General features: G+C 44.9%; 1 protein-coding gene across 2 annotated transcripts; it reads left to right on the top strand.

Annotated features, from left to right (window-relative positions):
• On the top strand, window positions 1-24,008 carry ISL1 (ISL LIM homeobox 1). 2 transcript variants are annotated; one of them, XM_081929461.1, is made up of 6 exons: window positions 1-456; window positions 1,722-1,911; window positions 6,632-6,891; window positions 11,980-12,263; window positions 15,524-15,691; window positions 22,547-24,008. In XM_081929461.1, exons 1-6 carry the CDS (start codon window positions 429-431, stop codon window positions 22,661-22,663), a joined length of 1,047 nt encoding a protein of 348 aa, XP_081785587.1. In that variant the 5' UTR covers window positions 1-428; the 3' UTR covers window positions 22,664-24,008. The 2 variants fall into 2 exon arrangements, with proteins under 2 accessions (XP_081785587.1, XP_081785586.1); XM_081929460.1 differs by having other exon boundaries at window positions 11,977-12,263.
• The last annotated feature ends 2,734 nt before the right edge of the window (window positions 24,009-26,742 follow it).

Genomic DNA, 26,742 nt, shown 5'->3' with positions numbered 1-26,742 from the left:
TGGCGGCCGCTGCGCGCTGAGTCCCGCACACTGCAGCGCCTCTGCCACTCGCTTCCCGATCCGGAGTTGGCCTGTGAGGGTGCGCGGAGCGTTTTCTGCTCTCTCGCTCTCTCTCTTTTCCCTTCTATCTCTGTCTCTCGCTCCCCGACCCCGACTTTTTTTCTTTTAAAAGGCTCCTCATCAACATCACCCTAGTAATAAAGGAACCAATTTGATCCCAGCTCCTTGGACTGATTCTCAGAGCGACTGATCAAGCAGCCTCTCTCTTCCTTTCCATTTGACAGCATCTCCCGCTTTCCAAGAAGGCACAGCTTGTCTCCTTTTTGTTTTGTTTTTTTCCTGTGTGTTTGTGTTTTGTTTTTTACCTCTGGGAAGCTCCATCGCAACCGTGCACCATTTCACTGTGGACATTATACCCTCTTACAGATATGGGAGATATGGGAGACCCACCGAAAAGTAAGGAAGACGTTATTCGTTATTCTTGAGCAGTGGTCATATGGCAAGCGGGAGGACGAGCTCTTTCTTCCCACGGTGGCAGGCGGGAGCGGCGGAGGACGCAGCCTCTGGCGGGCTGCCGCTTCGCCTGGTGGGGTGTCGCAGCCTCCGGAGCGATCTCGGTGGCTTGGGAAAAGAGCCTCTGGCTTAAAAGTCGTGAAGGAAGAGGCGAGAGTGTGGAAAAGGAGGGTGGGGGGGTAGCTGACATGGACGGGGGTTGGGCGTCAGAGGCAGCGGTAGATGACTCCCGTTCAGGGCGACCGCTCCGGTGCTAAAATCCTGGAGACATTTGCTGGAAGTCGGTTTCCCTTAAAATAAAAAACAAACCCCCAAACAATAGGATTGGATTTCCTTTAAATGTACTGAGGAATCGCAGGGGGGGGGTGCGGCGGCGGCGGGGCTGGGGGCCAGGAGTGCAACTGGATCCATTCATACTCCCGTAGCAGATGATTTAAAGCGTGGAAAGTGTGGGTTGCTACCCTTTAAATAAGCGCGCTGCCTTGGAAAGGAATGGGTTTCTTAGCTCGGCGGGGTTCCCTCCCCAGCAAATAATGCTTCCGATGGAGGTAATCATCCAGCGCTCCAGGTCGGCCTTTAGGACCCCCGCCCTACAGACGTGAACAAACCTTTTAGCGAAAGAGGAGTTGAAATTGACAAAAGGAATGGAATTGACAAACCAAAGCCTGCCGGTTGCGTCAAACTCCTAAGAACAGAGCAGAGAGAGAAAGCGTCACCGGCGTGTTCTGTTTCCCAGTCCACCAGCTTCCCTCTTTTTCTCCTATTCAGAATCTGGAGGTACAAAATTAATAACACCACACACATGCCTTCATTCCACCACCACCCTCCAAAAGAACAAATTGTCAAAAGGGGATGTTTTGATTGCGTTGGAAGGTGCGTAAAATGTGCGCGTTCTAGAATTCTGCCAGCCTTCATTTGAATGTGCGTTCCGCCTCCTCTCTAAATGAGGGAAGCCTTTGATGGCACACACTCCAATTACCATCCTAAAATGCTACACACTCTCTATCTTTCGCACACTCTCTGCGATCATTCTCTTCCTCCCCCCCTCTCCCCATATAACGGCACAACAACAACAACAGCAGCAGCAGCAGCAACGCGCTCCCAAAGAGTAGCAGCCCTACGCGGGTGATCGACACTAATAAAGTGTGTTTATCGCCGTAGGAGAGCAAACGGTCAGTCAATCATGTCTTTTATTATTTGCCTTTCAGAAAAACGGCTGATTTCCCTATGCGTCGGTTGCGGCAATCAAATCCACGATCAGTATATTCTGCGAGTTTCCCCGGATTTGGAATGGCACGCGGCCTGCTTGAAGTGCGCAGAATGCAACCAATATTTGGACGAGACTTGTACGTGCTTTGTTAGGGATGGGAAAACCTACTGTAAGAGAGACTATATCAGGTACGGAGCTTGTCTTTTCTTCTCCTCCGCCCCTTCGGTCGCGTGGCAGTTAGAGACGGTTCCAGTTGAGCCTTGTTTATTTTCTATCTGTATAAGGTTTGGGAGAGTAAAAACAAAAACAAAAAACCCAGTTCTTTAAATTCCTCTTCCCCGTTTAAAAGAAATGAAACCGCGATCTCCTAAACACGCTTCCCTGGAGGTAAGTGTGTGTGTTTTTCCTATTAGTGCCAAGAAAATGCGTCCAGGGGTTAGATTATTAGGCGTGTGTACAAGCGCCTAGCTCCGTTCCTATCGAGTGTCAAGCCCTACTGAGTTCAGTGGGAAATTAACTAGGATTGCAGTGCGAGCTCACTGGGAAAAAAGAGAGAATTGCGTCTTATCACTGAGTGCATACAGTTGAGAGGTAAATTCTTCTCCCCCTCCAGAAAAAAAAATACAATTTCAACTATCTCTTTTTTTCCTAAGTAAGTTTGGGCTGACACTTGTGAGCAAATGTGTAAAATAAATAGTCTGCGAGGGTGCAAATCTAAAGTACCGGTAATTTAAAAAACGGGTTTCCTTATCAGATAGACCTGCTTTTAAGGAAAGGTATACAGGGTCGTGGGACTTTTCAGATCCATACTGGCAAATTACTTGCAAGATTTCTCAGTAATCCGCCGATCTGACCTCCAGGTAAAGATCTTAGAAGCTGGGTGCCCCTCGGCGGTAAGGGCTGTTGAAATTAGTGGTAGTTACTTATGAGAAGATGTGTGTGAGATCTAGGTGCGAGTACCTTCTTCGGTTGTTGGTAATGTGTGTAATATTATTATTTTTTGCGGGGGAGGGGAGCGGCAGCGACAATATGTTGCCATTTAAGATGGTTCAAACTGCCTTTCTCTAAACTAAGCGCCCCCAACGCTTCCTCCATTCAACTCTATCTAATATCAGTATAATTGAAATTAAGTGGTGGCGTTCAGGCCTGCTTGCTTCCCAGCTGCAAGACTGCGTGTAGATTTAAATTTACATATATATATATATATATATATATATATATATATATATATATATATATATATATTTGCTTTCGTAGATTTTCACGGGTACAGGAATGCAGGTTTATATATTATAAAAAAACTATGTTACAACAGGAAAATAGCAACACGGGCTCAGTTAAAACAGGCCATTCCTACTCCTCCTCTCACGCCAGCCCATGGCTCCTTAAAGCATGGTAAACAAATGTGATGATGATTATTAGTGGTAATAATAATTAATAGTCCCCTTCTGTTTCCTGAATGCAGGGCGGTTTCTTCGACTGGGGGGCTTTACAAAAACAAAAACAAACCCTAAACATGACATTTAATCTTTTAAAATATTAACCCTTTGGGCGCGCTCGGACTGACTCTCTTTCCTTATCTTATCTGCCTTGATGAATTGGACAGAGGAGATCAAATTGCCCCTCATCTGTGGGCGAACAATCGGTACATTTAGATAATGGAGCGGCTTCCTACCTAGCATGAAAATCTGAGAGCTGATTACACACACACACACACACACACACACACACGTGTGTGGGGGGGGGTACAATTGGCCATTGCTGACATTATAAGGAAACCTTTATTTCTTTTTAAAGAGGGGGGAGCAAAGGGGAGGTGCTCCTTTTTTTGAACAGCTTTTTTTTTTTTAGGGAGTCTTGACTTAGACGGCGCTATGCTACTGTGTCCTTTTTGCTGCATTTGATCTTTGCAGAGGGGGCAAAGGTTGGGGCAACCCTAACCCTAACCCGGGTGAAGGGGTAAGGGGAGAGAGGATCCACCTGGAAATTCTCCTGCGTAAGGTCCCTTGGCTAGGAAATGGCAAGAGAAGTTTCCGCGCGGCTTTAGGCGAACTCAGCAGCAGCAATTTCTTGGGCAGTCTCTTTTCACTCAGCCGGAAGGATCCTTGTGAAGCCCTCCGCGGTTTTCAAAGTGCAGCTTCCTAACCCGAGGCCAGTCCTCCTGAAATCCGTGGGGCTTCCATGCTGAGGAGACAGAGTTGCCCGGTTGCAATCCTGAGAGCCGCCCCACTCCCGGGAAAGTCTGGCAACGAGGCGAGACCGAGTTTCTTGCTGCTTTGAGTTCGCCTTTGTCCAGCAGACCCGGCTGTTCAGCTGGCTTCGGTCTAGAGGAGGGATCCCTTGGCAAACCTGATTCCCAGCTCCCCGAGAATCAGGTGCTCGGAAGTGAAAGCATGGTGAAAGATCCCTCAGATCCCATGCTCCCTCCCTCTCCCTCTCCCTCTCCCTCTCCCCCCCTCTCTCTCTCTCTATAGAGAGAGAGGGGAGGGGAGACGCTAGGACCACCATGATACTAATACATAATACTAATAATAAGAATTTATATTATATATTATTTGTTCACGCGGTGATCCCTGCACCCCGACTGTAAACCACTGCGTTACTCAGAAGTAACCGTCATTGTCTCGACACCGGGGCTTTAGTTCCCCAGAACATGTGTTTAGGATGGCAACTTTAGATAGAGTAACTTGGAAAGCAAATCCCATTGATGGGCATCAGGGCTTCCTTTCATGCAAGCCCGTATGCTAAGGGATCTCAGCCTTTTGCTGCTCGCCGTCTTTCAAACAGGATTTACTTGCCTTGGCTCAGAAGGAACGCTTTCCCGACTGGCGCCTGAGTTGGCCCTTCGTGTTCTTGTCTAGCTGGGGCAGAAGCGAGTTGGGGGGGGGCGGGTTTTGATTCTTTAGCCTGAGATTGAGATACTAATAGCGAAGCGGGTAGAATTATGGAATCATAGACTCAGGGTAGAGTTGAGCTTTTAAAACTAAGCATTTTCCTCCTGCTATTTCCGCGCCGCCACCTCAGTATTCTTCTTTTAAGAGGAGGGACTTACACATCAACAACATATGTAGATTATCTGTATGTGTACATATAGGTCCAATGTGAAGCCATATCAAAGCCTAGCCGAAGACTCTGTCTTTATAAACTCTGAATTCTGCAGAAAAGCGACCTCATATTCTTGGTCTACGGGAGCTTTTCAGCGCTACTGAGAGTTCTGTTGATTTGTTGTTGGTGTTTCTGGAACAGAAGGCGGACGTCGCCCTTAGGCTGCAACCCTGCACACATTTCCCCGGAAGTAAGTCCCACTGAACTCGATTGGACTTGCTTCTGGGTAGACGTGCATAGGTAGGCTCGCTCTGCCTACCTTTGGGAAACTTACTACTCTGAAGCAATTCTCACTGATTTCAAGGGGGCTTTTTCAAAGACCACCAGGAGTTGCTGGCAGCTAAGATTATTGGGGGGGGGGCGGTTATATGGGGAAGGGGCGGGAAAAACAGCTGCTCAAGCGGTCCAAATAAAACCATTTAGAGCTGCGGGTTTATTCGCGGCCACGCGCCTGTTCCTTCCCGGAGAAATTTCGTCTCTGGGAAAAGCCTTTGCAGTGCCTAGTAGCGATCTGGGAGAGTGTCCCCTTGAACTTGACTTACACCCAAGTAAACAGGCAGAGCCGGGAGCGTAAAGGTGCGGAAGCAAAGGCAGGCCGAAGGTTTTGCCTCTGAGTATTGCCAGTGGGCTTAGGATATTGGTGGTCGCGATTCACTGACTCCAGATCCACTGTTTTACTCCTGAGTTTTGTATTTGATTGTTTATATTTTAAGAGTCGAGTTTAGCCTTTTCCTTCCCTTTTGATGAGCGGTTTTTGGAGGGCAGGGTTGGTTCCAGCATTGCATTTTAGCCCCCAATAAACTCCCAATAAAATAGGACGCCCCCGGAATAAGTTTACCTAAGCGTCACGATTCCTCCTCTTTTCATTGTATAAAAGGTTAAGCTGCCATTTTCTCTTTGGGAATATTTGGTTCTGTTTTTGGTGTGACGAGACACAGAAGCGGCTTTTTAAAAACTGCAATCTTTTAAAGGCTCTTTTAAAAGGAAGGGCGTCCCTGGACTCAGTGGGATTTTCTCCAAAGTCACCCTGTGCAGGACCGGGATGGGTTGCATTATTATTTATCTCAGAAGTATCTATAAAAAAGTGACTCCAATGCCGGAGGCGTTTACTCGGAAGTAAGCACCGTTGCACTCCACGGGGCGAACTCGCGGGATTGCAGCCCCGGTTGCTCAATGACCCCCCACATCTTGCTATTCTAATTAGACTTTCCCCTTTTCTAACCCGGTTTTTAAAGGTTGCCGTGAAGTTTCAACCACCCTCGTTTCTTCCATTCTGTGCATAGGGCGGATTTTTCTCCCCTCCCCCTCCAAGAGAGACCGCGAAAGAGAACAAATAGAAAAAGCCCCACCCCTATAATATTAATAATAATAAATAAATAAATAAATAATAAACACCTAAATGCATGTACGGTTATTTATTTTTTAAAAACACTTCCCCTTCGCTGCTGCAAGGTCCGAGCGCCTACACGGTACAATTTCAGAAGCCACTAGGATTGGGAAGTCGGTAGGAACCGAATTCGCTCCGATTTCTATTTTCGCGAGCTTCTGGTTTGCCAGAGGTAGACCGGGCGACCTGGAAGGCGTGCTGGGCTTGCTGTCTAACGTGGGAGGCTGGAACGTGAATGAAAGAATGACTGGCTTGATTCGACGGGGCGGCCGGAGTGAAATCTTTCTCTCTTTCTCTCTCTCTTTCTCTTCCTTCCCCACCCCACCTCCGTATTCTTTTATTTTATTTCCCCCCCTTAATCTTAATCCCCAATCCCACCCCGCACCACCCCTTTCCTCGACGGGGCCTGGGCTCAGGCTATACGGCATCAAGTGCGCCAAGTGCAACATCGGCTTCAGCAAGAACGACTTCGTGATGCGCGCCCGCTCCAAAGTGTACCACATCGAGTGCTTCCGCTGCGTGGCCTGCAGCCGGCAGCTCATCCCCGGGGACGAGTTCGCGCTGCGGGAGGACGGCCTCTTCTGCCGGGCGGACCACGACGTAGTGGAAAGGGCCAGCCTCGGAGCTGGGGACCCCCTCAGCCCCTTGCACCCCGCCAGGCCGCTGCAGATGGCAGGTACTTCCTGGTCCCCTCCTCCCAGAGACTTCGGGGAGGGCAGGAGAGGGGAGGGCAAGGGAGGGAGGGTCCCTCCGGGCCTTTGTTCCATATATGTGTTTTCTCTCCCACTCCAAGCTCTTCTGCCGTTGCCTCCCCACCCGCGGTTCCCGGCCATCAGTGGCTAATAATACCTCCTAGATGTGCCCAGCCCCGTATTCATTTTGATACCAGCTTCGCAGAGGTTAGTTTTGTTTTTTTGCAGAGGTGAGAGAGTTTTGGAGAAAAGGCTCACGAGATCCCCGTGCTTCCGATGGCAAAATGACACTAAGAAGCAGAACCACACACACACACACACACATGCTCAAAATCTGCAGACTTCTGAACACTTTACTCCCGAGTAAACATATAAAAGGATGCCGCTTGCGGGGTATCTTACACCCACTTACCTAGGGGTAAGCCCCATTGAACTCGGGGGAGAACTTCTGAGCAGACGTGTAAAGGATTGCACTCTTCCTGACTATCTCCACCAAGCGCAGCTCAGCAACAGAAATGAGCCCTTCGTTGAAATAAAAGGAACGGAGTTTGCTTAACTTTACTGGGAGGTGATGCCCAAACCGGTAGCGAGCTTGTCGGAAGTAAACTCCCCGTAGCGCAATGAGACTTCCTGCCAGGATCCTAAGAATGTTTGCTCAGGGTTTGCTTACTTTTTTCTCTAGTAGGCACGCTTAGGATTGCAGCTTCCCACCTCTTTAACTTCCCCTTGATTGCAGCCATTAACTCGCATGGTCCAAAGGGTTTGAGTGAAACTCACTTGCTTAGAATCTCCTTTAAAATACCCCCAAAACTCTACTTTTGCAAACATCCATTGGTAAAACAACTTTGCACCCTGATCTCTAAACCTTGGATGCAGCTCAGATTTATCCATGTTCATTCAAAAGGGTTCCATAATTTTAATGGAACAGATTTCCAAGTAAATATGCGTAGGAATACAATCTTAGTAGGAACTTCTATTGCTATCAATGGAGCTTGTGTATTTAGGTCCAAGACATCAGCGTTGTCAAGAGCAAAAGCAGATGAGTGAATCAGATCAAGGCTCTTGCCCTAAACCCCTTCCTTGAAATGCATAGAGCAATCCTCTGCATTTCTATCCTGAACTAAGTCCCATTGAATTCCATAGGATTGACTTCTGAGCAGACATGTTTGGCACCGTTAGGCTGCAATACTACACACTTGAAGTGTGCATAGGATTGCATCTTTAGGGAACAATCCTATAGTGGGACCCTCTGGGATGGGTGGGGTTAGGATCCAGGGTTCCCCAGCTGTGCCAGTGTAAGGCCTGAAAAGGGAGCATTCCAGAAGGAGGTGGGACCAGAAAAAGGGGATTTAGAATGGATCCTATACCCTTCAAGCTCAGTCAGACGACCTGGCAGCCTGGTGTAAATTAAACCAGCAGAAAGGGTGGTTTAACCCATACTTTGTTTTCCCTCTGCCAGCTTTAGGGCCTTCTCAACCATCATTAGCCCCACTCCTGAATGAAGTTTGGATCTGGTGTATTTTATCCTAGCTTAATTCACACTGGCTGGCTTTATGCCAGTTTCTTGTGTATAGGATTGCTCCTTTAGTACCATTAAACTGTGTGGGGTATTTGTTTGTTTTTTACTTCTAAGTAAACATGCTTGGGATTATATTGTTAGGCGGTCCTCCTATGCCCACTTATTGGAGAGCGAACTTTGTTATAATCAGCAGAAGTAAGCTGGTGTATGGGACCACGCTGTTTTATGGGAGATAATTTCTCCTCTCCTTTGATCTGAAAAAGATATGAAGTCTGCCACAGTACAGAGGAAAGGCAGAGTAGTGTGCTCTACTACGACTGAATTGCCGAAGAAGTAATATACTTTCAGTCTCCTGGTGGCTTAATATAAATAAGAAATATTTATGTATATGTAGTGTACGTAGCTTTCGCTGTCAGGTATGTGCGCTGGGTAATCACAGCAATCTGTCTTTCCGAAGCAAGAGGAAGGAGCAGACAGAGAAGTACCCAAAGATCACAACAGTAGAGGTGGGGGGGGGGGGAGAGAAGATAACAGCAGTGTACCTTGCATTGCAAGGAACTTTTACAGAGGGCACAATTGATTCAGATGTTGTGTCCTTTTGTTGCACTTAGGTCTTTATTCTAAGTAAAGATGCTTATGATCCTGCTGCCCCGTTAGAAATGTCCTGAGAAAATATGGAAAGCAAGGGGGGAGCAGGATAATTAATGTGGGAAACAGGAAATAAAAAAAAACTAGGGCAGGGGAGAGCAGAGAGGCAGCAATGGGTCCCCCTATCCAGATGAGGCAATGCTATTCAATGAGTTTAGGCTCTTCCCAGCAAGGCGTATTCTGAATGAAACATGGGATGGGGGGGGGTTGTTATGCAGTGTGGAGGGGGAGCCAGCTTCCAAAAAGAGAGACTAATAACTACAGGCACCACTTCAAGCTGTAATTTAAAACTGTCAACAAGCTAATCTTCAGTAATTGGCCTTCTAAGGGATTCGGCCTTCTCCTCCTGAAGCTTTCTGTGGTTTGGGTGAGAATTTCAAGCCGAAAACTTTAGTGTCGACCCATGAGCTGGCTTTACTTTTTCATTAGGATTACTTTTGACTTGAAACATTGCAGGACCACTTCTTTGCTGCCTGCCCTGTCTAGGCTTCTGGGAATGGGCCTTATTTGTTTTTCCACCCTATCAGGGCAAACAAAACAAGACAGGCTTGGAGAATTCCCAGTCAAGAGCTTGTAACTTTTAAGTCTTTCTGCTCTTCTCTCCCTTCTGCCCTATCATGGGAGTGGGGACAGCAAGAACACTATTTACAGTGCCAGTCTTTAATAACTTAATCCAGGGTAGTCTTTCCTTGGTTTTTAATAAGAGGTTTAAGCATCATCGTTGGACTTCTAATTCAGAGTCCATTGTTGCACTTTACTTGGAAGCAAGTCCCATAGTCTTAACTAGATTTCAAAAACATTTCCTTCCAAGTAATAGATGAGAATGAGCAGTAAGGGTTTAACAAGTTGATGTCTTGTGTGCCTCCAAATCTGAAATCGCACTTCTTGTAGCGTCTTCCTTGCTATACCAAATACAAAACAGTGACTAATTTGAAAGGGGAGAAAGTGTTATGAAAAAAGCAAGTCAAAAATGTGGAGCACAATGAAACCATCAGATTATCTCTGCCCTCCCCAGTAACTCTGCATTTCTAGATACAATCCCATAGAATTCATTCTAAAAATATTAGCTCAAGTATTTTGTTTGATACGTGGTTGCATTTTTTGTATTTTGAATTGTGTCTTTTTATATGTGTTGTCTGATATTGAGGCAAAAAAAGAGATGGGGGATGTAGAAATTATTTCAACATATAAATGTTCAGAAGGAAGTTCTACTAATTTCAGTGGCACCTGCTTCCAAGAAAGCAAACTTCAGAATGCTGCATTAGAGTACATTTTTCTCAACACATTTACTTGGACTTTTCTGCAAAGGAAGTAGCTCAGGTTGCAATCTACTGTGTACTTACCTGAGAGTAAACTCCATTCACCAATGAATGGCACTGCAACCTTCCTTCCAATGAGAGAGTGTTTTATAGAGCAACCTCTTTGGCTGTTTACTTGGAAGAAAGTTTGACTGTCTTCAGTGATGTTCAATCTCTGTTCATAGCATTGCAGCCTTAAGAGTGTCAGTTGCATTTTTTAAAGGAGAAACTGTTGGAACATTTATTTTGCTCTGGATTTTCTAGCGGTGTGTTCTTTTGACAGCGTTCACAGACTCACCCACTTTAAAACTATTCAGTTAACTCACTTTCCCCATCACTGCTTATTAGTAAACACATGTTTATTAGTTCTCATTTTAAAATTCGATATATAACCCCACCGTTTCACATTTTAGGCTGCAGTTTTGTGTCCATTTAGATCTGGATAAGCAAGCCCCATTGGCTATAGGGAGGTTTCCTTCCTTCCACCTTAATATGCCTAGAATCGGGCTATTAAAAGCAGGCTTTTATGCAACTAAATTGGGGGGGGGGCGTTGAAAGTCCGGAGCTGTAGAAAGAAAGCCTGTGTAATGGTGCATGAGACAGGAGGAGAATCCAGGAGGTGCTAATAGCAATAGATAAACAGGACCTGGGGGAGAGTTTTCGACGGAGGCAATTGGGTTGTTTGCTGTGGCTTGCATTGTTGTATCCATTAACCCGGAAGTGGCAGATGGTTCAGGGTAGGTGAGGGACTAGGTGGCCAATTGATCCGTTTGAGCTTTAAGATTCTAGTGAGTGGCGCCAGAGAGGGAGGGAGGGAGGTCTTGGTGGTAGCCGCCTCCGCGCTCCTTCCAAAGCCCTGGTGATTCTTCCTCGAGAATTGTGAAATGGCGCCCCCAGATTATATGACTATCTGCTTCCTTCCACAATCCAAAAATATATTGAAGTGGAAAAATCGACGCCACTGATTCCCCCCCCCCCAGCTGAATTTCCTTCCCCCGTGCACGTTTGAGAGCTCAGCCATCTTTTGCGCGCTGAGGAAAGACCCTTGGAAGCAGTATGGGGAACGCGGGGTGGACGGGGAGAGAAACTACCGGGTTGCGCAGGTGTTCCCGGTGAGGTGGGCCGGCAAGACGTCCCACCGAAACTGGACGACTGGCGATTTCCTCCGGTCAACAAAATAGAATGAGTATTGCTCCCTCACCTCCGAGATCCGAAGGCTTGAGGGTCCCAATCGTCGCCGCTCATTAGAGAGCGCCATATAGAGTACCTTGGACAGCAGCTCCTCCGCTGACAGTCCCCTGTCCGCGAGGAGCTTCCAATCGAGACAATGGGGAAAACAAGAGAGGCGCTTCTGAGAATGTGGAGGATTAAGGGGATCCATAAAAAGTGGAGGGGCTTGACAGAGAGGTGTCCCCGATTCCCATTGTTTGCAATAGCGTTGGTTCCTGAAGAAAGGTGGATGGATGGATGGGCGTCCAGGTAGTGATGATCCCTGCGGGGTTGGCCCCCGAGGAAGTTGCGTGTCAGCATCTTCTCGCCCTCCCCCGCCACTTACGGGATTCCTGTTCCTTCCTCTTTTTCCTCCCCCCACCCACCCCCCACAGCAGAACCTATCTCTGCCAGGCAACCGGCTCTGAGGCCACACGTCCATAAGCAGCCGGAGAAGACCACCCGCGTCCGGACCGTCCTCAACGAGAAGCAGCTCCACACCTTGCGGACCTGCTACGCCGCCAACCCCAGGCCCGACGCCCTCATGAAGGAGCAGCTGGTGGAAATGACGGGCCTCAGCCCCAGGGTCATCCGGGTCTGGTTTCAAAACAAGCGCTGCAAGGACAAAAAGAGGAGCATTATGATGAAGCAGCTCCAGCAGCAGCAGCCCAACGACAAGACGGTGAGTGGCTGCCGCGGTCTTTCCTCCTGGCCTCTAAGGGGCGCCAGTTCCCGACGGAAAAACTTTCTTGGTTAGTGGGGGTGCCTTGGCTGTTCTCTTGCCTTGGTGCTTTTGATTTGCTTGGGGGGGGGTAGGTTCGTGCGCATGTGTGTATTACTGTCCAATGAGTGTGTCTGTCAAGAACACCACTTAGCGGGGCTCTCTGTAGCCAGCAGAAAAAGAGAAGGTCCCCATTTTGTGCCTTTCACAGCAATCGAACAGAGAGATAAGGGGACGCTTCACCTGTTGAATGCTGGCCTGTGGAAGTAGCACGCTTCTAGAAAGGGGTCTGGGTTTTATTGGGGCAGGGCTTCAATAGCTTGCTGGGTTTAGGGAACTGGTCCGTGAACTCTTGATTGTGCGCATTTATTTACTTTTTGTTGCCAAATAAATGGTCCAATTGTAGGGAGGAATCCCACAACAACATCTCGATATTCCACAGCACCCCCGTTTTAATTTTTTTAAGTACATGTTACAGTGACTTTACAAACTGCTTTACTCTAGAGTAGTTCTACTGACGACGCTGGGGCTGTCCCAGAGACAGATATCAGTCTGTGGGCAATTCCTAGATTCTTGTGGTCTAAGATACATAACAGCAATGTGGGGGTGGTGGGTAAAGGTCGGAGGAGGGACGAGATAGATCCCTTTTTAAAAAGGCTCTCAACTGACTTGCCGGATGTAAGACGATTCGAATAGGTGTACTGAAATCAATAGAATGGGCTTCTATAGTCCTACCTAGTTATTGTCGAGTTCTGGCAAGCAGATTTCAAAGAAAAATGCGATGAAGACCAATTGAATTCAATAGAACTTCGCAGTGAACTCCTACGTATATTTACTCGAAAGTAAATCCCTCCTACGTTCAATTATTACCTAGCAAGTGTGTGCATGTCAAAACGCCATAGTGGTGCACTCGATGCAATTAAAGCTTGCTCGGGAGTAAGTCCAACTGGAACCCCCTGAGCCTTACAGCGTAATCCTAACTATGACTATTTAGAAGGAACCCCTGTTGAATTCAGTTTGGCTTACTCTTCATATTAACATTAAGGTTAATATTACAGCCATACTCCGGGTAACTGTGTGTAGGATTGACCTATTTTGTTGCCACACTTTTTGGTTCTAGACCTGAAAGTCGGGCGGACCAATCCTATACTTGGTTTACTCGTAAGAAAGAAAATTCTGCTGCTAGTTGCCTAGGCATGTGTCCTTCCCAACTACCGGATTTCAGCCAGATACTCACGTAAGGCTCCAATCCTATGCATGCTCACAACACTGCCCAATACATGTCTACTCGGAAGCAAGTCTTACGGCATTCAGTAGGGCTTACTCCTAGGTAAGTGGATCTAGGATGAAGTCTAGCTGGGCGGAACGAAAATTACTTGCGAGTAAACAGACTTAAGGTCTGGTTTTTAAAATCCAATGAGATCGAACTTTAGCACTAGCCACACAACAGTTTCGGCAGATGAGAATGACGAGCGAGCAGATATTCCAAAACAACCGCTCTCGCCCCATCCATTGCCTTTTAGGCCTTGATGATGCCGAGGCCATTGTTGTGTTGCTTAAAAGAACAGCTATTAATGTTTGTTAAGACTGCTTATCTGCTTAAGTGGAAGTTTAAAGCGTTGCGTATTACCGCGGTGGAATGTAATAAACCCCAGTTTGAAGTGTTTTAAGTTGCTCCGACTTAGGAAGTTATTTTGGACACAAAGCCTTTAAAATACCTGCGGAGTTTATTTCTCCCCACCCGATTCGTTGCCACAAAGTATAGTGGTGGTTAGCCAGGAAAGGGTGAGCTCAGTCAAACCTAAATAAGCAGGGATCCTTGGAAATGATCCTCGTTCCGGCTCACGTTTTCCTGGAAAGTTCAATCTCACTGGAAGACCATTTCAATGTCTTGTCGATGCCGGGGCGAAAAGTGAGGCGAATCTCCCGAACTTTCTCAAGAGGCTACAGTTCTGTGAAATGGTTGGACTGGGACCTAAACCGGTTGTGTCCTTAGGAAGCGAGTGGAACTGAATCGGCTTCAGTCCCAATTCTTCTGCTCAACTGGCCTAGGGATCCCGGTGAACGATTGCAGTCGCACCTAAACTTAGAGGATCAATGGTGCCTAGGCATGATGTTTACTTGAAAGAAAATGCCAACTCCGGATCATGGGCTTACTCCGAAGTGAGGTCCGCTTGAAATCTGCGGCATTGTAGAGCAACTCGGCTTGACTTTTGTCAACCTCCAGGAGTTACTTCCCTTAACCACGAGGAAAATACCCGGAGTGTATATCACCACTACTAACTATTCACAGGAAAGGGTTCAGTCCTAACCCCACTTACCTGGGAGTAAGCTCCATAGCGCTCAAAGGGACCTGAGTAACCCTCCGCGGCATTTTCTCACGCGTTAAGGCAGGCTTCGACGCAGGCGTGTGTGTAAGTAACTCCTCTTTCAGTCAGCGAGACTTACCCCTGGGTAAATATGAGTGGTGTGTATGTATTCCCACCCACACTGTGATCCTGAAGGCCGTCAAGCTGCTGGCTCTAGAGTTGTCCCATGCTCTAGTCTAGGGCTCCTATCTCGTGCTCGGATCTCCAGCTTTTGCGCTCTGGATGTGAATTCCAGCGCTTAAGCAATCGGGGGAAGAAGTGTGTTATTCAGTGTGGCGGCATTAGGAGGGATCAAGAAATAGATGTGGAATAAGTCGTTGGAGGTGGGGTACCAGTAATGTAATTAGCAGTTGGGGGAGCGTGCTATTTGTCCGGGGTTGTTCGCCTCCTGTCCTCCTCTGTGGCGTTCCCATGGAGTTACCCGCCTCTTCCTCATTGGAAACCTTCAAGATAACAAGGACAATCCAAAATGTCTTGACTCCAAAACCCCACTAAGATCACTGGGCTTTACTGCTTGAGAGAGAAGCAACCTAACATGGAGTCCTAGTATGCGCCTTTCCTACTTGGAAATAGACATGTTTCCCCTGCATATAAAAACCTTGATCAGGACTGGAAACGGATCCTAATCTACTTTGCCTAATCGACTCAGCAAAGAGAGGTGTGGGTGGTGTGTTTTTTTGTTTTGTTTTTAAGAATAATAACACACGAAATTCCGCGAAGGGCAGATTAACAAAGTCAATAGAGTCGAGCGTTTGATAAGCCCGAGAAGGAGTTTATTGACTCTCTGAGCCGCGAGACAATCGCGGTTTGTGCGGCGCGGCCCCTCACCGCCTCTGCCTGCCTTGTTTACAGAACATCCAAGGGATGACGGGCACTCCCATGGTGGCGGCAAGCCCGGAGAGACACGACGGGGGCTTGCAGGCGAACCCGGTGGAGGTGCAGAGTTACCAGCCGCCCTGGAAAGTCCTCAGCGACTTCGCCTTGCAGAGTGACATAGATCAACCGGCTTTTCAGCAACTCGTAAGTGTCAGTTCCCGGCTGCGATGAATGGGCCACTGTGCGCGCAAAGGCAAGCGCGACGCTCCTCTAGATTATTCCTGCAAAGATTTTGTACCCCGCGCCCCCCTTTCCCTCCCAGCCCCAGAGTTTAAAACACCTGGAGGTCAACTCTTGTCCCCACCAGAGATCCTTCCACTTCGATGCTTTTAGACTGCAAACCCTAAAACCACTTCTACTTCGGAGTTAAATCCTGCTGGATTCAGTCGGGGTTTACTCCCGGGTAAGTGGGGTTCGGGTTGCAGCTTGAGGGTTTGTATGAGATAGCAGTGCCCATAGATTACCCCCATCTGAAGCCCCTAGAAGTGTGTCCATGTGCTGGAAGGAGACAGGAGGACGCCACTGATGGCGATTGTATAGGGTTACCTCAGCTGCCCATTTGCCTGCTAGCCTCACAGTTATCTTCAAGCGCAGAGCTGCTTGCTCTGTGGACATTTGCTAAGAAGCATGCATATTGATGATCTGGCTGGCTATTATCAGTAGCAGTGGTATTAGCAGCAGTTGTTATATTGGACAATAAAAAAAAATCAAGGTAAAAGCAGTTTTTGATACTGCAAGGTATACCAATTATTTGGGAGGGGAAATGTCCCCTTAGCATTAACTCATTTCAGAGCAGGTTGCAAGCATCCCTGCAAAGCCATCTCCCTTCTGTCACACATGAACAATGGATGAAATGCCTATTTTAAGATGGCCTATCCTGTGACAGAAGCACACATTATCTAAAAAATAAAAATGGAAGTATGCTTTCCGCCCCTTCAAAAAAGCAGTACTTTATTCACAGCCATATTTGCAGGACTTGTGTTATTATTTAGTAAGAAATCAAAGGATGAATTTGTCCTAAAGGCTCCTAGTAATTTTAATTACTAGGGCTTTATAAACCTTAGCTGCCATCCTATTCACAATTAGGAGACTTGTATTCCACTGATGCCGGTGGCATTTAAGCAGTCTAGCTGTGTGGTGGTTTGCAACCTCTTTTCCACAATACACAAAGTGCTTTCCAATATTCATCTAATTTTTAGTCTGCATTAGAGTGAGAAGGCACAGGGAAGCCTCCCTCTATCCTGTTTTTGACCTTTATGACCAGCTAGGCTTCCTTTATGGCCTGGGTTTCCCATAACCAAATTCAGCCATTTAACCACAATGTCAAATGCCAAGCTTATGCCCAAGATCCTTAAAATGCTTAAGTTTATTGGCATTTAAACCAGCATCTGCAAGTTGTCACCAAATTATTATTATTATTATTATTATTATTATTATTACTACTACTACTATTATTATTATTATTATCATTATCATCCTAACAATTAGACTAAACTGAGTGAATAGGATCCTGGTAGTGGGTGTGTTGCTTCTACTGGGTTGTACAGTGGGGCTGAAATATGGTGGTGAGAGTCTAATAAATCTAAAAAGTTATTTGAAGTATTGTCTGGAGGGTAGCAGTGTTTAAAATGAACACGCCTTTCTAAATATGTACACTTCTGTAAAATATTAGAAAGGTTAGCCCCTGTTTTTTCCTGTGAAATGCACATTTCCTATTTACATAAATTACTTTTGCATATTGTAATATTAGCCTTTAGCACAGTTTGTGCAAATGTATATTTTAGCCCAATTGTCTGCATTTTCTTTTTCTTTTTACATGCCATGGCTAGCATATATTTCTGAACTTCCATGGGTCGATAGATGCTTTTGTCTTGTTTTCATGATTTTAAAAAAATGTGGTTATATAATAACGTGCAACAGTTGCATAGTATTAATGGGCTGGCTTTCACCAAAAAGCCAACAGGAATTTACCAATCAATTCTGTTCTTAACTCACTTCCTTATGCCTACATCATTTGGCAGCTCATATGGGACCATATCATCTGCAATACTTAAGCCCAACCAGGTGATTTAAGGACAGAAGTTCAACCTTAACTCAATTTCCTGGCCTAAGTGTGTTAAAACCAGATCTTAAAAATAATAAGGTATGTTATGAATGGTTTTTCAGTGATTAAACTTGGTAGTACGGATGATAGAACATCTAATGATTGGGTGCACAAAGTGTCTCCCCAAAATATAACAGTTTAAATATTTGTTTTCGAAAATATATGTTGCAAAGTCCTTCTTTTTTAAAAAAAACAACAACACACGACAGTTTTAACTCTTCTAGAACAATGCCCAAAACATTTCCACTAAGAATCCTTGTGTCACAATTTATGCCATAACTCATTTGGTAATAGTCCAGCCTAGGTATCACTGAAATTGGGGAAGTTTACTTCTGAGTAAATGCCTTTAGAGATCTCCAGACTTTCTTGTTCTTGAAAGAGAAAATACAAATGATGGTAAAAAAAAGAATAAATCCAATAGTGATCAATGTGCTGTGACCATGCCGCCTTGGATGGGCTACTTAATTCTGATTTAGGGTAGAGGCTGTTTTCTTTTCCTGCTTTGTTCTGGGTGTTGCCTTGTACTCAGGCAGAATTATCCTGCTTTAAACCATTCAGTGCAGCTTTTAACAATAGAGGAGATGGGTAGACTTTGTGGGAGGAAATGAGTCTAGGGAGATACAATGGAAGATTCTAGGACATGATACGGTGTGAAAAAAAAATTACGTCAGTATGACAAAGATGGGTAAAAGCGTAGGGTGGGGAGAAAATTGCATTTGGAATGATTTTTATCAGGCATCTGCTAAAGGAACTGAAATGAAGTCTGGAGGCATTTTATGTCCCCATGCAGGGCCTCAATACAGAGTCTAAAATCTTATTATTACCAATATTGAGCTTTACAGACAGACACACCTAACTGGGCTACACAAGCAATTGCTTGGAGTAGCAACATTATTAGGGGTGCTAAGCAAGCAGTCTGTGATCAGAGAGGTTACCCCCCCACACCCAGAATCCCTTGCAGTGCTGCAGAGGATTCTGGGACATGACTCTCAGAATGTGAGCAGCTGCGGTGTTGCAAGGGATTGTGGGACATTCCTTTTGGATTGCATGGTGCAGCTGCTTAGAAGATGAAAATGTATTAGGCTGGCCCTGATCCTCACACACGATAGAAACCATCAATTCTTCTTAATTCCCACTGCGGGGTGTTGGCTTGCTGAAGTTTGATAGGAGGTAGATTGCAGTCTGTTTTTAAGAGAATAGAAAGCAATTTGAAACTGTAATTCTCATAAGCAGGCTTTTGTAGTGTTTAAACCAGAGGTGAAAATGGGACAAAAGGAATACTTGTACATAGTACCCCATTGAAAGCCATGCTTCTTGTTCATTCTTTTTCTCAGATTCAGTGATTACTCACAGGCAAAGGATTAGTTCCATCCATAATAATATTCCAGTTTCACTGAGCAGAGAGGACATCTATACATGTGCAAAGAGCCTCCTCATTCACTTCAGTGTATAGGGAAGCCTGTGCAGAAATAAATTCCGTTGAGTTCAATAGGATTTACTTCTAAACCATGTGTTTACCACTGGGGTTCAAAGTAGAAATCCACTGCAACACACCTTAAATAATCAGTAACACATTGGGAAGAATTAGCCAGCATCTTGGATGAAAATCTGTGGAAGAACTCATATTGAATTTAACGGGTTTGGACTCCAGCCAATGTGGAAAATCTTAACCAAAAGAAGATAGCAGTTTTATCATTAGGAACCTAACTAGGCCCCACTCCACAGATGAGGGTTACTTGGATTTAAACTAGCATGCACATTTTCTTGGAAGTAAGCCCTATAGAATCTAATGGGGCTTATTCCTTGGAAAATAGGGGTTGCAATCCCTACAATTATCTGTAGTGCTCAAGCATTTACAGTAAGGCCGTAGTTCAGTGGTGGAACATCTGCTTTGCAGAAGGTTCCTGGCACCTCCAGATAGGGCTAGGAATGTCCTATGTCTGATTGGCAGCGGTTCTTCAGAGATTCAATGTAGACAGCACTGAACTTGATGGACCAATGGTTTGACTCATTCTAAGGCACTTTCCTTTTGTTCCTTTTGTTTCTTAGCACTAAATTCTATGGGCATCAAGGAGATTCAATTTCAGTTTGGATCAGGGCATTGAACTGGAAGAATTTACCTTGACTGGGATCCTTACTTTTTGCTTTATGAAGGGAAGGGGCTTCTTCTTCATGGAAAGCCAGTTCTGGGCATGGACGACCATGGGACAAAAAGTGAGGCTCCAGTCCATTGATTTTAATGGCATTTCCAGTCTGCGTGCCTCTTTGAAATCATAGAGCAAAGTGTCCAGACTTTTCCTAGTTGTATCTGAGCATTTTTACTATTTTGTTTGGCTGCGGCAACCCAGTCAGTTGGGCAGCTATTTATTTATTTATTTAAAATCTGAGTCCTTCAGAAGTGGTGTTTTGCAGCTGGGAACTTGTACCCAACTGCAGAACATTTCATCATTGGCTGCTTGGAGGGTGGCTTCATTTGCTACAATTTTCATTCACATAGCAACTTTTCTGGGGGGGGGGGTGGAAATCATGTGATGCTTGTAATAGCATTTATATAAATGTGACCCCAAAACATTTATCTGAAACTCCTTATAACAACTCTCTGAGGTAGGTCAGTATGTCACCATATTATTTCTGAGGGACTCAGGCAGAGAAATATTGGCTTATTCCACCCCCACCCCACCCCCGCTGCCCTTAGAGAATTTTGTGACCAAGGCCTTATTTGAATTGGGATTTTCTTGTTTACAACTCAAGCCTCTTGCACCACAATGTTAGGTATGTTTACTCAGAAGTAAATTCTGCTATGTCCAGTGATGCTTACCAGCAAGGTAGGATTGCAGCCTTATCCATTACTTGACACTAACTCTCCTCTGTGTAATTACTAATATTGAACAATCCTCTTTGCTTTGAATTTATTTGCTGCAGCTTCCCTTCCCAAAGGTTGTATGTTGGGTGTACATAGGAAAACACACACACTACACTTATATATGTAGGTCCACAATTGCTTTATGTATATGTTATGTTTCTATTCTGCCTCTACTTCACTGGGCTCAGGATAAGCTATTTAGAAAAGGTACACATTGATTTCACTAGAATTGTTTAAAGCTGCCTTCTAGTTTACCATATTTTCTTGTGAAAATACCCAAGCAGTGCTAACCTAGTTGTGTTTACTCAGCCCTATTCATGTCAAAAGGGACTTATTCATAGGTAAGTATGTATAGGATTGCAGCCTTAGAATAGTCTTCATTGACCCTGATCCAGAGAACTGTGAATTGCAGAAGACCTGTTGATTAATTGTTCCAAGATCTAATCAGCACTTGAGAGTAAAAACCTCCCAGAGCTCTGATCAGCTCTTACCTAGAGAAAGAGCAGATAAGAACATGTATGGGATTTGGGCCTAATGTGTGGGCTTCCTTCTGAGCTGAGCCAGCATAATACTCACCTGTTGGCTCATTGTTAAGGGATGACTGAGGTGACCTAAGTCAACAGGTCTTCTGCATCAGGATCTGTTGACGCTTTCTCCGTTCTGAACTGAAATATAATATTTTAGATACGACTTTGCTTAGCAGCTTTCCCCTCTAAAATTTAGTCTCAATTTGCACTTATCTGTATATACTAGCATATGGAAATTTTATGCAGAATTGTTTATTGGGTTTGTGCCCCAGAAAACATCTATTTAAGCTGAGCAGCTAACATTTCAGACAGAACTGATACAACTGTACACCACAAATTCTTCGGAGTGGGGGAAGCAGAGGCCCCTCCATTTAAGTATCCACACACCAAAATACAAATTTTGCCACTGCAAACACTAATGATAATTCCATGAGATTTTCACCCCAAATCGGACTGCTTGCTCAGTGCTCCAAACATATGAGTATTATGAGTTCTAATATAATATAAAATACAGCTTTCTGTAGTATAGTGATAAAAAAGTGGTAGCTAGAATTAAAAAGATAAATAAGCAAACCCGACTTCCAATTCAGCCTCAGATCTGAACTCTGCTAGAGCTGTGACCATTAAGTATACACTTAGCTGGGAGAAAAAGTGAGTGAAGTCAATGGGGTTACTTCTCGGTAAGCATGTATAGGATGGTGCTGCATGCATCCTAACCTGGTACTCTGCAGCTCTTGTTGGGCATCATCTCTGACTGTTCACTTTGCTGTCTGGGGCTGATGGGAGTTGGAGTCCAACAACATCTGGATGGCACCAGAAGATTGGTGAAGACTCTTCTATTCAGTTCTTTGTTCTTCCTCAGTCTCTGTTGGAGGGTGAGCTTAATACTGACCTTACATGATTGCTGTAGGCAAAGTACACTGAACACTAAAACTCTCTCTCTCTCTCTCGCTGATATAAAATGCTGGTGTTTATTATAAATAGCTCCAGTAGCCCAACATTTTACAAAACCCAAAGCTGTTCCAAGATCTCACTGGTAATTTCCTTGCTTTTCATTCATGTGGGATTTGTTCAACTTTAAATTTTCCATCCATTTTTTAATTTCAGAACTAATTGTCTAAGTGTCCCAAATGATAAATATTCCATTTGGAATGTTCGCAAATCCACTCCGAGGCAATGATGAACCATCAGGGTAACACCAGAGTTGATCCTCACATGAATTCTTGCAAATATGTCTTATTTCACTGTTCCCGCACTGTGGTTGCAAAAAGCAGAAATGGCAGGCTGCTATAAAAATCGGTAGAACATAAAGTAATGTTACTATTTGAGTTACTGTTGTTAGTGATAGTATTTATGTATATCATGCTGTCACAATGTACACCAGAAGGTCTCTGCCCTGAGCAGAAATGCAATGATATTTTGAAAGCCAGAGAAATGGGCATTTTCTTTTCTTTTTGTAAACTGTTTATTCTCTCTCTTTCTCTCTCTTAAAAAATGTTTTGCAGGTTAATTTTTCAGAAGGAGGCCCAGGTTCCAATTCCACCGGAAGTGAGGTAGCATCCATGTCCTCTCAACTCCCGGATACACCTAACAGCATGGTAGCCAGTCCTATTGAGGCATGAGGAACATTCATTGCGGTGCTGAGGTCCTCAAATGTTTTCGCCCCCTGCTGGAGAGAGTGGGAAAGCTATCACGTTTCGGGACTTGGAGAGAAGGAGAAAGAGAAATTAGAAAATTAAAAGAAGAAGAAAAGTATTTAAACACAACCGTGTTCATGAAAAGAAAAACTCCATGAACTGTCTGGGGAGTCTTTGTTCGTTCGTTTTTGTTTCGTTTTGCAATGATAAGGTAGCAACACTGTGAAGACAATCATTGGGATCTTACTAGAATAATACTCTTACAAAGCAAATGAAAATGCTTTCGTTCTTTTTTTTAAAATAATAATAATAACAATCCACCCCCCACAGAAGGATCGTAGGGAGATCAAGAAGGATTTTGTTTTTTTGTTTTAAAGACGTTTGTGAAACGCAAGAGGATACGGACCCAGGACCGCCAACTTTTCCCAAATGGCATCGTTGAGTGACTGCCCGCAAACATCGTCCAGAAAACGCCTCGTGTGACCGTCCAAACTCGAATGGTGTTCTTCCTAGACCTGCCTCGCCCCTTGCCAAAAAAACAAACAAAACCAACATTTAAAATTATATATATATACATACACATATATATCTTTGAAAGGAGCTCTGATAGATTGCTTTTCCAAGATCAAGGAAGGACACCCTCCCAACCATCCCACGACAGAACGAGCTATTCAGATGGTTGGAGCTGCGAGCGGTTTGGAATTTCTCTGTTTCCTTTCCCCCCCCCAAGAAAGGTCTTGGAGCGCCTGGGTCGTCCCTCCAATAGCATGTACTGTAGCTTTGGCCTCTCCTCTTCCCCTTTCTTTCTCCCTTTCCCCGGGTGGGTCGGTGGGTTTCTTGTCGAGATCCATCCTTTTTCTCCTGAAGTCTCCACTCTCCAGTGACTCTTTTTGTTTCGTTTCGTTTTTGTTTTTAATTTAAAGGAGGGAGTCGGTTTTTAAAAATATATAAATATAAATATAAATATATATCTATCTATCCCAATTTAAACCTTCATTCGCAACAAGGTATACCTCTTTTTTGGCCACACATGAAAAATGAAAAGGAAAAAAAAAACACGAATCGTCTTTCGGGGTTCTGTTTTTGACTGGCGTCCGTTCAGTAACATTCCCCTTTCCCCAAAGATGTGTATAGTTCTTGGGTTTTTTATGTTTTTTTTAAAAAATGTGTGCTTTTTTTTTTTTTAATGGACTGGGGTTTTTTGCCCCCACCCCTTTCTCTCACACTCTTTCTCTTTCTCTGGAAATAAAGAGGGGGGAGGAGGAACTACTTTTGTTTGTTTGTTTGCTCTCGCATTGCAAAAATTATAAAAGTAATTTATTATTTATTATCCAAAGACTTGCCACTTTTTCCATGTCCTGATTTGTTTTGCTGTTGCTGTCGTTTTTTTTGCGGTGTGTGGGTGTATGGGTGTGTGTTGCTTCTATTTTGCTTAAAGTTTTTTTTTTTGCGGGGAATGATCCACGCTGTGGGCAGTTCTTCTTTACAAGTCATCTATGAATGGCTGGATGGGTGAATGAATAAGTAGAGGAATACATTTCTTGCGCAGGAGAATGTACGTTGGATAGATCCCCAAAAAAGAACGAAGTGGGAAAATAGTTTTTTTTTCGGGGGGGGGGGGGAGGCTATGTCTCTTTTTTTTTAGCGTGGTATTTGAAATTTCATGTCCACATCTATGTGGGGCTTCCCCTCCCCCCTTCACATTTTGGCATTTTTATTTCCCACCCCCTTTCCTTAAGTATGTGAAATAAAAGCGCAGTATGTAGAATGATTCTCTCTTCAGGACTATTTCGCTAAATAAACAGTTTGGTATAGAGAAACAATAAAATAAGGAAGGTAACTGATCAAGGTGCCCCTTTTAAGATATATACGTATATATATAATAAATATATAAAAAACAGAGAGAAATTTTATTATATATTAAAAATACCAGACGCATTTACAAGCTAGCCGCTAAATACTTGAAGGAAAATATTACACGATGAGCAGGTGCAAGGAGGAGATGTGATCTCGTGTCACACGTATTGTAAATGTCATTTCCTAAGGCTTTGCGGCGACAATAATCCAATAAATACACCTTTCTCCTCCTCTCCAACCTCCAGTAGGAATCCAGGGCTCTGGGGCAAGCTGGAAACATTTTTTTAGGGGTGAAAACCACTCCGAACTACTTTCTTTCGAGTAAATCTCCTGAAGCTTTTTCCAGTGGCACGTTCAATCGGCTTAAAAACTCTGGGTTGCTCTGGAAAGCGTAGTTCTAGCGAGTCAAGCGCAACATTAGGAATGTCTATTCAAGCAGAAAGTCCCAGCGAATTCAGCGGGACTTACTCCCAGATAAAGGGGATTTAGAACTGCAGTTAATTCCCTTCCTTCCATCCATCCGTATGGCGCATTTCAGGGCGAAGCTGTCCCAAACGTGGCGAACACGTGTTTGCGTACACGGGATACCAAGCCTGGGATTCCTGCCTCTCTAATATGTGAATGTCTCCTTTCCCACCAAGGGGCGGGTGGGAACATGGAGGACCCGTGTCGTCTTGCTCCGCCCCAAATTAACAGCAACATACAGTGCTCTCACAAACGCACATTCACACGTGCAGAATTTCCCTTAAGTAATGCTGTATACCAACGTCTCCTCTTTATGATTGATTGATTGATTGATTGAGCGATCTCTGTTTTGTTTTTACTTGTGGAGGAAGATAAGGTGGGCTGCATTTTGCTTAGCAAGTGAAGGATGACTGTTATTCATCAGGGTTTGCTGTCAAGAGCATTTGAGAAATGCTGCAGGGGGATTCTGGCTCGAGGGGGCTTTGGGGCTATCCGTGTTTGTTGTTTTTCTTTCGACTTCCGTTTTCGGCTTTGGAAAGGAGGGGGACGCTAAGCGCTGGTGAAAGGGGGAAGTGAGGGGGAGAGACTAATAGCCGTATTATCAGAACAAAGGTGCGATCCACAGGCCTTTTAAAACAGAGAAACCTCCTGAACTTGGAGGGTTTCCGAAGCTACGCCCATTTGCTTGGAAGCTTGCTCTGATCCAAGCGGAACGCCTCTTTCCAAGCGATCCTCGTGGCTACAGGATCGGGCTGCGCCAGAGACGCTTGTGAGTTTCACTTCCCCAACCCTGGAAGTGAACCCGATTCACGCTTGTGTTTAAAAAACGCAGTTCTGGCCTCCGCCCCGTTGTAGAACTGTATTAATGGGAAGTGGTTAAAATAAACACGCCCCACACCCCCAATTAAAGTATCAGCGATCTTTTGGAAGATTGATATGGGGGGGGGGACCCTCTATTGGCGTCCTGCAGGCTGTTAAGCCGCAACTTCTCCATCCTCCTGCTGGCATGGTAGGGAATAATTGAGGTGGGGGATGCTTAGTTACTAAGCATAGTTAAAAAACAGGCGCGCACACAGTCGTGCAGTCAGATTCCGGTAGTCTGTTTCTTAAGGAGTTTGAGGGCGGAAAACGTAACTTCTTTATTGCTAATGATTGTATTTATTTGGCGAGTTTTATATGGCGACGTCCAATATAGGGGTTGTTGTTGGTTTTCTAGTGCGTAAAGGCTGCAATGCTTACCTGGGAGTAAGTCAAGGGAGGTTTGAGTTTTGCGTAGGCAGTGCTTAGGATTGCAATGAACGCCTGCGTTCTTCCAAGCAGCCAAGTCCTCTGGCTCCGAGAGGTTCACAGTCTCAAAGTCATAATGCAGGAGAAGGGAACCAGAACAGAGAAATTTCACGGAAAGGGAATCGGTTGTTTAAACTCAAGCTTCATTCGTGGCAATCTCTCTCTGTGTGGATATATTTTCATTTTTAAGTAACAACAAGATAATAGGAGCCATTATATCACACAGGAGGAAAGCGAAGATGAAATTGGTTCTGGCAGGATATCTCCTTCTCCTTTCCACTTCCTGAGCGGAATAGGGATCGGGGCCGTCGGTGGTTGCCAGCTTTCTTTTTCGGGGAGGCTTGTAAGCCCCCTCCTTTTCCGGGAGGGGCAAGTGGTGTGAAAAACAATTTTGTTAGTAGTGTTTGCTGCTGCTCCTTTTCTGGGGAGTGAAGTTTCTGAAGGAGGTGGACTTT

Source organism: Podarcis melisellensis (assembly GCF_964234715.1).
Source record: "Podarcis melisellensis genome assembly, chromosome: 11".
Classification (NCBI taxonomy): Eukaryota; Metazoa; Chordata; class Lepidosauria; order Squamata; family Lacertidae; genus Podarcis; species Podarcis melisellensis.
Note: the sequence above shows the minus strand (reverse complement) of the source record. Positions and strands in the feature narration are given on the sequence as shown.

Bases quoted from the DNA above. Each gene is read 5' to 3' on its own strand.
- ISL1 (XM_081929460.1), top strand. From the start codon at position 429: ATGGGAGATATGGGAGACCCACCGAAAA. The intron at 1,912-6,631 runs GTACGGAGCTTG...GCCTGGGCTCAG, and splicing joins TGTAAGAGAGACTATATCAG to GCTATACGGCATCAAGTGCG. The intron at 6,892-11,976 runs GTACTTCCTGGT...CACCCCCCACAG, and splicing joins CAGGCCGCTGCAGATGGCAG to CAGAACCTATCTCTGCCAGG.